Genomic DNA, 13,714 nt, shown 5'->3' with positions numbered 1-13,714 from the left:
AAATTAATAGATAAAATTAAGAAGAGACATAATAAGTTAACTCAGGCTCCTAAAAAGAAAGAGACTTAGTCTCTTTCTTTTAGACTTAATCACTAAAAGAAAATAGACATCTATATAATATGGAGACTCTTCACAAACTATGGACACAAGAACTCTCCAAAGGTTCCACAGAAGCTCCCTACACCAAATATATCACACATAGCAGAACTAAAAGAGATCTCTTCTAAATTTTTCTATTGTATTATAAAATATGTGAGAATATGAAAGATTGTAAAATCATCAATTATAATAAATTTCACTCCCAAACAACTCATGAACATATGCATTATGTTAAACTATATAAATTCATGTATCTTTCTATATTTATTTTTATTTACTTACTTATTACATATTTTATGGATGAGTTTTTCATTATTACGCATTTGTTACATATTTTAAGGATGAATACTAATTTTATCAAAGTATAAATTATCATCGTGAGTCAGAATGATTTTTTTCTCTCTTCCAATCAGTTGTGCAAATTAAAGCATTAACATACGTATATATGCATCTGATCACCTCACCGTTCCCCAATGGATGAACTGTTGGATCTCATGGAATTAAGATCAAACAGAGACAACTACAAGTCAACCCACATTAACTTGGTTGTTTGGTAGGAGCTGCCGTTCCATTGCTTTATTCCCAAGCGTTCAAGCTCTTCTTTCAATGGCACTCAAACGGACCACTTCAATACACACATACACATGATTTTATTTATTTATGCCTTTCCCAGAATTACCCCGTTCGGGAAACTATTTAAGCCTAATTCTTCCCTCTTCACGATCGCAAAGAAAAAAAAAGAAAAAAAAAAAAAAAAAAAAAGGTCGACCGGTGTTTCTCACTTTCTGTCCAGTCTCTATCCCTTTTCTCCCCATTTTCATATAGCTCCGAAACTATGGACAGGCTTCGCAGAAAGCAAGCCAAGACCAGTACTACTTGTTGCTCCGAGGGTGAGTTTTTTTATTTTTATTTTTCCTTTTCATTTTCTGTGCCACACTCCATTCTGAGTCGTTTTTCTTTCATTTTCTACACAAATGTTACAGAGAAATATTTCCTTGGTTCTTCTTTTTATGGCTAACTCTGATGTCTTCCCTTCATTTTCTTTTATTGCTACCTATTTCTATCTGGGTTTGCCTTTTTCTGTCTTTTTTTTTTTTTTCTTCTGGTTCAAAGCGTCTTCGGTTCTTACCTTTTTCTTTTTCTTCTGTTTTCTTGCTAGACAGCTTTCTTTTCTTTCTTCCTTTTTATTTTTCCCAAGCTTGCAGCACCATTTTCAGTTCTGAGTTACAACTATTATTCCTAGACTTGAACGTCTAATGATTCTCTCTCTCTCTCTCTCTCTCTCTCTCTGTGGCAGAGGTGAGCAGTATAGAGTGGGAATTCATAAACATGTCGGAACAAGAAGAAGATCTCATCTATAGAATGTATAAGCTGGTTGGTGACAGGTAAATGCTCGAAACGAAACAACTTATTTCTCTTGGGACCGACCCACAAAAGAAAATGAAAAGAAAAAGAAAAGTTATGGCTTTTTGTACAAGCTCTCGTCCCCATTCATTCTGTTCGTGTTGGGAACAAAAAGTTGAGAAATTCGATTTCCTCTCGTGTTTATTCGAATTTCGATTCATGTCCTCCGCATTGGAGTACTCGCACTTCACATTTAAGAATTGCACTTCAAGATGTGGCAGCCATAGTATCTAAATAATAATTAAAAAAAAAAGTAGCCATTTGGTTTTCAAAAAAACAGCTGTTGTTACAGGAAAATAGATTATATAAAAATAAATATTTAATTCATTTTTTTAACAACAAATATTTAGTGATTTTTTTCATTAAAGGTTGGCCAAACTCTTTTCCAACCTAGTACGCCTATGCTCCTACCACTATAGCCAACGTACTTTTGTTCCGAATGCCCATATAAATTTGGTATGTGACTGCAATTTTAGCCTCTAAGACAATGGATATTTTATCTATTTAATGGATAAAATGCCGGTTGATATTCCTTTTTGGGAATAAAAAAAAAAAAAAGGACTTAATGTAAAGACATTATTATCATGCAGGTGGGCTCTGATAGCTGGGCGGGTTCCAGGACGGAAAGCAGAAGAAATAGAGAGGTTTTGGATAATGAGACATGGAGAAGTGTTTGCCAGTAGAAGAAAAGAGCTGAAGAGACATAACTCCTAAAGCTCCCCCCTTTATATTATTAGGCTAGATAATTTCATTTTTTTTATTTTCTTTTTTTATTTTTCTACTCTTGTTTACTTATGTATGTGACGAGGTAAGGCAGTTTGTTACTTTACCTCTTTGGCTAATTTATTGTGACTCACCTTTTCAGTGGTGTTTCTTCATCTTCTTCTTCTTCTTCTTCTTCCCTCTAATGGGCAATTATTTTCCATTTTTCTTTGTTTTTGTTTTTGTTTTTGTTTTTTCTCTTTTCAAGGTTTGTCTATATGTATATCACAAGGTAATATTTAAGCTGCTTGTGTTTTTCTTCCCTTTTTCTTTTTGTTTTAATCAAGGTAAGTTGTATGTAGCTTGACATATCTGGCTGATGATACATAATGTGTGTGACCCACCAATTTGTTCTGTCTTTTCTGGCATGCATGCAACCAAACACAAACAAAGGAGACTGACTCAGAAAAGATGTGGAGATTGGATCTCCAATGTACTTGATAAGGTCAGCCTACAGCTTATTTTCTTTTCTATTATTTTAAGTTTTCCATTGTATGATTGGTCTATATTTATCCTGATTTCAAAGTTAAATCTTGGGTCTTCCAAAAGATTTTGTAACAATCTCTTAATTTTCAATGAAATTCTTTTTTTTTTTTATAAGAATAAAAACAATAAAAATCTTGGGTTGCCAATCCCTGTGGTTCATTTTTTGTGTCATTCTTGTAAAGAGAAGTTGTACATGGAAGTCTTATACCATACACATCTACTTAAGTAATAAATGATTTAATATTTTTATCCTTCTATCTTAATACTTTTGTATGTGTGTTTAAATAGAAGGTTAAAAATGACAAATCATATATTAGTTAAGTATACGTGTGATGTAAGCCTCGTAGCATTTCTCACATGATAATCAACCATTGCTGGTGTAATGCGGGTTGATTCTGTACGATGGGTCTTTTTAGTTTGGGGAGTCTTCTTATCACGACAGTGAAAGTTTAATTAACTAAATTCTTTGAGCAGTGATAGATGCACGTAGTGATTTATATGACAAAAAAATATAGAGTACTTTTCATTCACTGTTTATATCGCTATTAATGTTACTGTTTAGGCACTATTCATTTGAGTTGACGGGAACAAGCTAGCCACGGCCACCTTGTGGCTCGAAGTGTGGTCATGGCCTCACTAAACTACTCTGTCAATGTGGGAGGAGGGTCGTGGAGGTCGGGAGTCTACCTTGACGGACTAGAGGCTTGGGGTCAAAATCGAGGGACAAGAATTTATATAGGTACAAATGATAGAGTAAGAGATCGAGATCAACTTGATCATCAGCTAAAAAACCACTGGTACTGCTAGATTTGATTGAAATCAATGCAGCCTTCGAATAAAAGGGCTAAAGCATAAGAACAACAACCTTATTAAATTAACCCTATTATAAAACCACCAAGCAAGGCCAAGATAATCCGAAGGATCAACAAAATAAGAAGGTAAAAAAAATTAGACAAATAAAATTTACAGTTACGAGGGTGTAAATGTCACGTAATCTTTAAAAAAAATATATGTAAATTCGATCTATATGAAAAGTAAAAATTAATTTTTTTAATAATAAATTTCATTATTTTTCAAAAGTACGGTACTTGCATACTTTATGATTGTATCTAGTATTGCTATTAAAAATTTAAGATTAAACCCTATAAAATTACGAGGCAACTTTGTGATCTATATATATATATATATATATATATATATTTATAGAACAAATCCTATAGGCGTTGGAAGAAATGTAATATTTATAGACTCGTTTCATTTTCCCTGCATTAAGTGCATTGATCTTCGTAACACATGAAAGATTTTAAGTTTACGGATTGATTTTTTTTTTTTTTTTAACCTTAAAAATTCACCTAATTAAACTGATGCCAATATCTTTATTATATTCACTTTCAAGTCTTAAATTGGGGCCTACAAATTTGTTCGACAGACCATGATGAGGCATGATGATGTTCCCTTTTGCTCGTTAATTTTTAATTAATTTTGTATAATTTTCATAATGATAATAATTTGATTAGGGAAGTCCTGATCAGTAAGAAACAAAAAATATCAATTATTAGCTTTGGGTTCTTATCTAAGAGAAATTTTGGAGAATATTTGCTATTATTATTTTATTATTATTATATTAACAAAAATGTAATGGATTCAATAAGTGCTAGAGAGGGTGTAATTTTTTTTTTTTAAATAAAAAAAACGGATTACAATTTTATTGATAAGTCTCCACTTATGCTGAAAGAATACTTTATATAAAAAGAAACAAACTGGGATTATAGAAAGAAATTCCAAAACCAAGTTCCAAAAAATTGATAAACTTAATCAAAACTAATTATATTCAGACAAAGATTTAAAAAAAGGATAAATATTAATAATAAAAAAAAGGTAATATTTGCACCATCCATAGCAAAAAAAAAAAAAAAAAAAAAAAATCAAAGTAAAATTTTATACACTATACTATCATCCCATCTATATCACACTAAATAAGATGTGACACATTTACTACTATTGAATGATCACTTATTGCATTTTTCTTATCATCAAATAGTGATAAATGCGTCACATCATATATAATAGGATGCAAGAGAAATGGTGGTGTGGTGTATAGCATTACTTAGAAAAAAAAATGATGCAAGATAGATTTTAAAAAATTATATTTTTTTAAATTTTCATGTTTGAGCTTTCCGACAAAATTTTTCGAGCCTATTTTCAAAAGGGTTTTGCTATATATAAGAAAGGTCGCGTACTAATCTGCGTATCAATACTAATTCATTCATACTTAAAATTTAAATGAACACTGTTTTTAATAAAATTTATTTTTTGACCAATCATATTAAATTGGTGCACAGATTAGTGCACCATTATACTTGCAACTATATTTTTCCTTTTCAAAAAGGTGGCGGCGGACTCAAGGTGAGCCTACGGAGGAGTCCCTCTCTCTTCAATCTTCATTTTTTCTCTCGAGGATTAGTTTTTTAAATGGAAACACCGGTTTTTCAATCAAGAATAGAAAATATAGAGACCTTGGCAGCCTTAAGAGGACTTCAATTCCTCTTCACCTACTTCATCTCGGCAATGGCCTCTGGTATTGGCGAATATCGAACGTCTTTTACACAAATAGAATTTTAACGGTATTGGTTTGAGGTTGTAAAAAGCCAGAGCCCCAACTCTCTATTGGGTTTTGTTATTGTGAGCAATAGTGCCACTTGGCCCAGGCGTACCCAGCCCAAAGCCTGCCCAAAGTTCAGTTTTCTTACTCACCTCAATCTTAGCAAGTTAAGAAGTCAGCTGTGGTACAATTTTAGGCAGGGAAAATCAGAACAAAATTTAATGAAAATAAGCAAATATTGATCATCTAGGTATAAATGAAAGGGTTTGGGAGATTAGTTTCCTGCAATTGCTGGGTTAAGTGAAGAGTAGCAAACTCCAACCAAACCAAATTAAAGTTAACTTGGGATAGTTTGTGAGAAATTTTATACATAAGTCGCTTATCTCTTCAACACCACACACTCCCGACGCGGATTTGTCTTCTTCTTCTTCTTCTTTTTTAATTTTCTATAGTAACTCTCACCATTTTCCTCACCGAACCACTTTCCCCAAATCAGTGTTCCATTCGTATTCATCTACGTCTTTAATCCAAGCCATAATACGCAACCAAATTCCACAAATTGTTGTGCTTTTTGCATGCTATTTCTTCTTCCCAAGCCAGATTGTCAATCCAACCAAAATACCAAATTTTCAACCTATTGTAACATCCAAACATCTCCACTTCAAACCAATAGAGCAATATTACCAAACCAATAACCTTGATGAGAACTAGAATATATGTCCTGCTACAAGCGCTTGGTAAAACCAAAGTTTGCAGATCATTAACCCATGGATGACCAGTTTAATCTTACTTGGTAAAACCTCTGGATCGAATTTGTAAATATCAATATCAATGATAATTTGCAGATCGAAATGATGTCCTGTTACTTTTTGACATAGATACTACACCAGAAGCTCCTCATCCATCGGTTAAAAATGAAATTCAAGAGGCAAACTTAGCTGAGAAAGTGGGTTTCTGCATGAAGGAAAAGATGATGGAGAAATATGAAGGAGAAGACGAAGGAGAAATATGAAGGAGAAAGACTTTTTTTTCCCCCCCTAATCATATGAAGGAGAAGACTTACTTGAAAATAAAGAAATCTGAAGGCAGAGATAAATGACGTGGTGTTGGAGGGAGAACCATTTAGGTCCAAAACCGTGACATTCCGGTCAGGTTGGGTTCGCCATGTTATGGCATGTGGTGTTGGAGGGAAAACCAGACTAAATATATATTAATTCTTGAGACCAAACATGTTGGAATATTATTTGGGTTAATTCTTGAGACCAAACATGTTGGAATATTATTTGGGGGGGGGGGGGGGAGGCTTCTGCGTGGGTACCGACGTTCACCAAAATGCATTAAACCTAGTCCTTCACTCCAAACTAATAATTATAAGAAAAAATCTAATTACAAGTATAATTGTGTACTAATATGTACATCAATCTATTATGATTGGTCAAAAAATAAATTTTATTAAAAACAGTGCTAATTTAAATTTTAAGTATGAAAGAATCAGTATTGATATGCAAATTAATGCACAACTTTACTTGTATATAGCAAAACTCTAATTATAAATGTCAACAATTAATCTTTCTTCCTTCCACAGAACGTGGAATCTCATTCATCCAGCTTGATCTCTTCCATCACTGTCCTATTTATATATATATATATATACTAGTAGAAGATGTTACGTGCCTGAGGCACAGATGCCCATTTGAATTTTTTTATGTTTTTATCTTGCTAACAATACACTTCTTTAATTTATAAAATTTTCATAACTAGATATATTATTTTTTATTAAAATTCCTTGATCTATTCAGCCATATTTTTCAAAAAGTAATTTCTTTAAACATAATCAACAATTGAACGACTATATATATAAATTTGATTTTGCATATTTTCTATCTTTTTATCTTATTCACAATCTACCTCTAATTTATAGAATTTTTACAAGTAGATATATTATTTTTTATTAAAATTATTTTATCTGACTCAGCCATCTTTTCAAAAAATTAATTTCTTTAGATAGAATCAACCATTGAAGGACTATATATATAAATTCGATTTTCCATATTTTTTGTGTTTTTCAATCTCTGTAATTTACAATATTTTCACGAGTAAATATATTATTTTTTATTAAAATTATTTAATCTGATTCATCTATATTTTTTTTAACAACCCCTGCTTCCCAACCCTACCTAGAACGAGTGAGGGATTAAAATGGAAAATGGTAAAAGAAGAGGGGCAGAATCAGAAAATAAAAATTTGCCCAAAACACTGTTCATAAACGGATAGACACTTTTAATATAATACTAGTAGTTGGGCAACGTCCAAGGGACGTTCGTCCAGTGTATAGAAATATTATTTTTATTAAGGAAAAAATTTTGAATAATAATGTAATATTTTTAGAAAAAAAATATATAAATTCTAACATCAAATAGTAAGATAGACTTAAATCAGTTTTAAAGCATTTAGAATTTATAAAAAAAAAAAAAAAAAAAAAAGAATCTTGAAACAAACATGTGCAGCACAGGAGATAAACTGTTAACAGTAAAGGAACGTGCATAGCACGTTTTCTTAATTTAATAAAGCGATTATTTTTAAAAAGTAACATAATTTTTATAAAGAAATAAAATACTAAGGTTTTTATAAGATATTATTATTTGATTTTAATGTTTCATAATGAATTTAAATTGATAAATAAATAATATTTTATTAGGATAATTGTATTCATAAATGTAGTTGGTAAATATATTTAAACTTAATTATTTTACATTTCTCTTTGTTTATATAAGGAATGAATAAAAATTTTAAATCACATAAATAAATTGATATATAAATTATAATTTATATAAAAGATCATATATATATAATAGAATATAGAATATATATTTATATAATTTATATAGATATATATAATAGAATATATATATATATATATATATATAGATATCTAATATACTTCATAAATAAATGATCATCAATGCATAGGTTACAGGATTATGCATGCTGCATGAATTTTAATAATTATGAATTTATTCATAAGTGATTGGGGAGAGAGATTAAAAAATTAAGAACTTTTAAGAAGAGAGAGTCACTTTAATTTATTCATGTAACTAACGGCGTTAATTTTAACGGTAAAACAACAAAAACCGTTAAACCAATAAAATTCCGTTAGATAGCCACTTTATATATAAAAAGATATATATATATATATTTATAGTGCAAAGCACGTTTTCTTAATTTAATAAATCGATTATTTTTAAAAAGTGCTATAATTTTTATAAAGAAATAAAATACTTAAATTTTTATAAGATATTATTACTTTATTTGAATGTTTCATAATGATTTTAAATTGATAAGTAAATTATATTTTATTTGAATAACTCTATTCATAAATGTAGTTGGCAAATAGATTTAAATTTAATTATTTTACATTTTTCTTTTTTTATATAAAAAATGAATAGAAATTTTAAATTACATATATAAATTTATATATAAATTATAATTTATATAAAATAATATTATATTATAATTTATAACTTGAAGTAGGTTTATCAATATTATAATGTTATATTATAATTTGCATGTTATATAATTTATTACTAATCTACTTCTCCTGTTGATGAAGTAGGTTTCTTAGCATTGATAGCTTTCTTATATGACTTACTGTTTATGTTAATAAGTAATATTTATTTAAGTGATTAGCACCTACACTAATTTAAAAAAATAATATTAGATACAATATTAAAGTATGCAAGTCTTTTATATATATATATATATATATTAAAAATAACAGAGTTTACTATTAAATAAAAATTTTTTAATGTAAATTTTATATTTATTCATTTAAAAAAAATATACGAATGATAAAAGATAGAATTGAGATTTAAATTAATATTACAAATAAATGCCAATAAAAAAAATTAATGACATAATATTATACTATAAGATTAAAATACCGTGTCATATATATATATATATATATATATATATATTTGTATCATGAAATTTAAACAATTTATTATAAAATTTATAAAATATCGCATGAAAAAATCTACCATAAAACAAACTTTATTAAACTACTAAAAAAATTCAAGAAAACAGCCTAAAAATAAAAAAAATTGCCGCATTTGTGGCAATTGACAAACCCCAGATTTCCAACCAGGAAATGGTACTCAACTCAACAGCTTCTACAAATATGAGATCGATGTTGGAGAAAATGAAAAAATTTATGGAGTTAATGTCCTTATGATCACTGATTTAAAACATCTGGATTATTGAAAGCTAGGCTTTTGAAATATTAGAATAAAGTAGTGCAAAGTTACAAACCTTGATTGTGGAAAGGGTTTCCAGGACCAATATAGAGGATGACTCGCCCATTTGATTGAAAGCTCTCTTAATTTTTTGAGATTTAAAGCAATGCCCAATCCCATAATAAAAATAAGGCCAGTTTAAAGTAAGTCTAGAAATCTAGCACATTTGAAAACACTATTCAAAACACACTTAGCAATAACTTGTACGATAAAGGACAAACTTGTAATGTCACTTAAAACTATGCCCTAGCAGTACACGTACATGGATAAAATTCAAAGAAGTAAATTCTTCTTGTTGTAGCCGACATTCCTTGAGGGACAGAGAGTGAAACGGGTATTTTACCAAACAGAGGTCATCAAAATATATAGGCTCGGTATAGGGACTCCCAAAGAAGGAAAATAAGAGACAGTGACACCGTGTGATAGGTGCGATAAGTTAGACTGGGTGGCATGGGTCAACTTGCTAAGAAGTCGCTTAACATAAACAAGAAAAAAAAAAAAAACTGAAGACTGAGGCTACAGCCAATTCATTTTGCAAGAGAGGAGAACGTATTTAATTGCGTTAACAATTTTCGTTAAAAACAAGAACTTCCGTTCGACACTTTCGTTAAAATAAGATTTTTCGTTTGATAGACTGTTTTTATATATAAAGATAAATGATTAACCCTCTTGCATTCCCTATATTAATGTCAAAGTCATATATATGTACCATGCATGCGTACATTCACATGCATGCATAGGCCGCGATTTGATGCTTAATTTACATGTTTAATTTCACGTGTTGATCATGAGATGTTAAAAGCGCGATATACATGCATGTCACATATATACATGCATGCATGACTCCATGCTCGACACTTAATAAATATAGGCCATACATGCATGGACCACTACTTTCGGAGCTGTACTGGTGCGGGCAATTAGCTCTCTTTATTGGTAGTTTAGCATGCATGCAAAGATCGAAAGTGATTGAAAATCTGAATTTTCCTTCAATTAATTGTTATATATCTTTATATATATAAAGTGGCTATCTAACGGAATTTTATTGGTTTAACGGTTTTTGTTGTTTTACCGTTAAAATTAACGCCGTTAGTTACATGAATAAATTAAAGTGGCTCTCTCTTCTTAAAAGTTCTTAATTTTTTAATCTCTCTCTCCCCAATCACTTATGAATAAATTCATAATTATTAAAATTCATGTAGCATGCATGATCCTGTAACCTATGCATTGATGATCATTTATTTATGAGGTATATTAGATATCTATATATATATATATAAATTATATAAATATATATTCTATATTCTATTATATATATATGATCTTTTATATAAATTATAATTTATATATCAATTTATTTATGTGATTTAAAATTTTTATTTATTCCTTATATAAACAAAGAGAAATGTAAAATAATTAAGTTTAAATCTATTTCCAACTACATTTACGAATACAATTATCCTAATAAAATATTATTTATTTATTAATTTAAATTCATTATGAAACATTAAAATCAAATAATAATATCTTATAAAAACCTTAGTATTTTATTTCTTTATAAAAATTATGTTATTTTTTAAAAATAATTGCTTTATTAAATTAAGAAAACGTGCTATGCACGTTCCTTTACTGTTAACAGTTTATCTCCTGTGCTGTTTGTTTCAAGATTTTTTTTTTTTTTTTATAAATTCTAAATGCTTTAAAACTGATTTAAGTCTATCTTACTATTTGATGTTAGAATTTATATATATTTTTTCTAAAAATATTACATTATTATTCAAAATTTTTTCCTTAATAAAAATAATATTTCTATACACTGGACGAACGTCCCTTGGACGTTGCCCAACTACTAGTATATATATATATATCAACCTTGCTCTTGTGATTATCTTCGTTCTGATCTTTATGATTGCCAGCTGTATCCACGTATGTTGGATCTTTATTTGAAGAAGCTTCTATACACAGCATTTAGTGCATACAAATTTATTGTACAAATCCGGAAACAAAATGCAGGAAGAATTACGAGAGGTTTAGACAGTAAATTGAGATGAGATGAATTGATTTAAATTAAGATAAAAGTTGAATAAAATATTATTAAAATATTATTTTTTAATATTTATTATTTTGAGATTTAAAAATATTAACGTCATATTTCATACGCCTTTAAGCCAGGTTTCTCGGGGGAACGGGCCTTCCTTTTACCTGCACAGACAAAGTCACTCCAGGGTCTAGCAGCTGGGTGGCAAGTGGGTGGAGTCTCTAATACCTAAGTCAGTAGGAGAAAGAGAACAGACTCTAAAATTAAGTTGTATGTTTGCCGTTACCTCCACTTAGTGTTTGGGGAGTGGCGGTCTTTATACCTACCCCTGGGATCAGAGACCCATGCCCTGCTCCCCTGACTCAGGGGTGTCTCTTGCCAAAACTCATTTAATATGGCATGATCTCTGGGAAGGGGCGCTTGATAGTGGAGTCTCATCAAGGGGGAGTATTGCTCCTTCCATGGTAGAATGGGACTAGGTGCCCTCTGGGCCAAGGGCCACCTAGCCCTTCAGCTTGACCCATATTCTCCAAGGGTTGGGGATCCATAGGCTATCATGAGTTGAATGGGCATAGGTCTAGTTTTGGGCCAGACACCGCATCTACTTCTGTGTTGGGCTGATACCTTCAGGAAAAATCCCCCCAACAATTACCTCGCCAATTCCTATTGGAGGATTTTAATGGAAATTCCAACAGTCCTTGGCTTCCTAGCTTCTGGCACAAACCGACTGGGGTTGCTCCTACTCCCTTGCTGTCGGATATTTGAAATAAGTTGTTTCGAATCTCTCACGTGGCCAAACTTTTAAGCGACAGGCCGACGGTTCGCTTACCCCATAATGGAACGTCCAAATAACTCTTTTCTTGTGCACGCTAAGACCCACGTCGTTCAATGTGCATGAACGGTTTGAAGTAGTTCTTACCACGTTTCCCTTCTGTCGCTTCAAATTCGCCAGGATTAGGCGGCTATGTGCCCCAATACTTGGTCATATGAATCATCTCTTGGGACCCTATATATGTAGCTGCTGAGGAATGGGCTGAAAGCTTATCGCTCCCAGACTCCCCTCATTGCCCTATTTATCGCTCAAGACACTAGTCTTCATCCTCACTGTTCTTCCATGGCTCTCAAAAAATCCATTTGTCCTGCTTTGAAGGGCTTGGGGAATCATAAGGCCGAGGAGTCTCCTACCTTGCCCAATTCGTCCCCGGGGACAGGGCCTGCTGGAGCTCACGCAGATAGTCTTATGGGGTCCTCATGGTGCTCGTCAGTGGTTCCCTCTAAGTTTGAAGCCTTGAGGCAGGCATTGGACATCTTGGAGCACACAGTCCTCGACATTCCACGATTGGATGAAGGGGTTGTAGACCCTAAGGGTTTCACTTACAAGGTGGCATGATTTCCTTCCATGTTCCTCAACAGCCTTCAATTACCCTTCCCGGTGTGTGACATGCTAGACATGGTTGATGTGGCGCTAGCCCAACTCCTTCCAACGCATAGAGGATTCTAGTAGGCTACTGTGTGATTTGGCGATGGGCCTTGGAAAAGGCTCATGACACTTGGTTCGACCATATTGGTCGGGAGTTCATCCTTACTCACTGAGTGCTAATGAGAAGGGGAAACATCTGCAGTTTCGATCCCATCTATCAACCAGTTCACCTAGAGTAGTAGTATGAAAAGAGAGCGTTGGGTTCCAGGATCATTTTCTTTATTTCCGATCTGGCTGTCTTCAGAACAAAGCTATCCCATCCAAGTGAGTTGGGGTGTAGTGCCCAAGAGAGAACTCCAGAAGTCGCTGGTGATGCCAGGAGAGATCCGTCATATCGAGATTGTGCGGGATTGGGTCGCCACCCGCCTAAAAGAAACCTAGTCCAACGAGTTGTTGAGCGAGGGCAGCCTGCAAGCAACAGTACCTTCCCGCGCATGTGGCTTTGTGCCGGGTGGGGTCCTCGATCCTGCTGGGGCCCACCGGTCACTCGTCACACCCGCAGTTTGCTAGTCCCCTAATGGAGGGAAAGGGGAAAAAGCCGTAGCAGA

General features: G+C 32.1%; 1 protein-coding gene across 1 annotated transcript; it reads left to right on the top strand.

Moving 5' to 3' along the window:
• The first annotated feature begins 647 nt into the window (after positions 1 to 647).
• Positions 648 to 2,381, top strand: LOC122311026 (transcription factor CPC-like). Its single transcript, XM_043125372.1, has 3 exons — positions 648 to 989; positions 1,397 to 1,484; positions 2,094 to 2,381. The coding sequence occupies exons 1-3, from the start codon at positions 935 to 937 to the stop codon at positions 2,215 to 2,217; spliced, it is 267 nt and encodes an 88-aa protein (XP_042981306.1). The 5' UTR covers positions 648 to 934; the 3' UTR covers positions 2,218 to 2,381.
• The last annotated feature ends 11,333 nt before the right edge of the window (positions 2,382 to 13,714 follow it).

Source organism: Carya illinoinensis, chromosome 1 (assembly GCF_018687715.1).
Source record: "Carya illinoinensis cultivar Pawnee chromosome 1, C.illinoinensisPawnee_v1, whole genome shotgun sequence".
In the NCBI taxonomy this organism is placed as follows: Eukaryota; Viridiplantae; Streptophyta; class Magnoliopsida; order Fagales; family Juglandaceae; genus Carya; species Carya illinoinensis.
The sequence above is the reverse complement of the archived record's forward strand: the minus strand, read 5'-3'. Positions and strand labels throughout refer to the sequence as shown.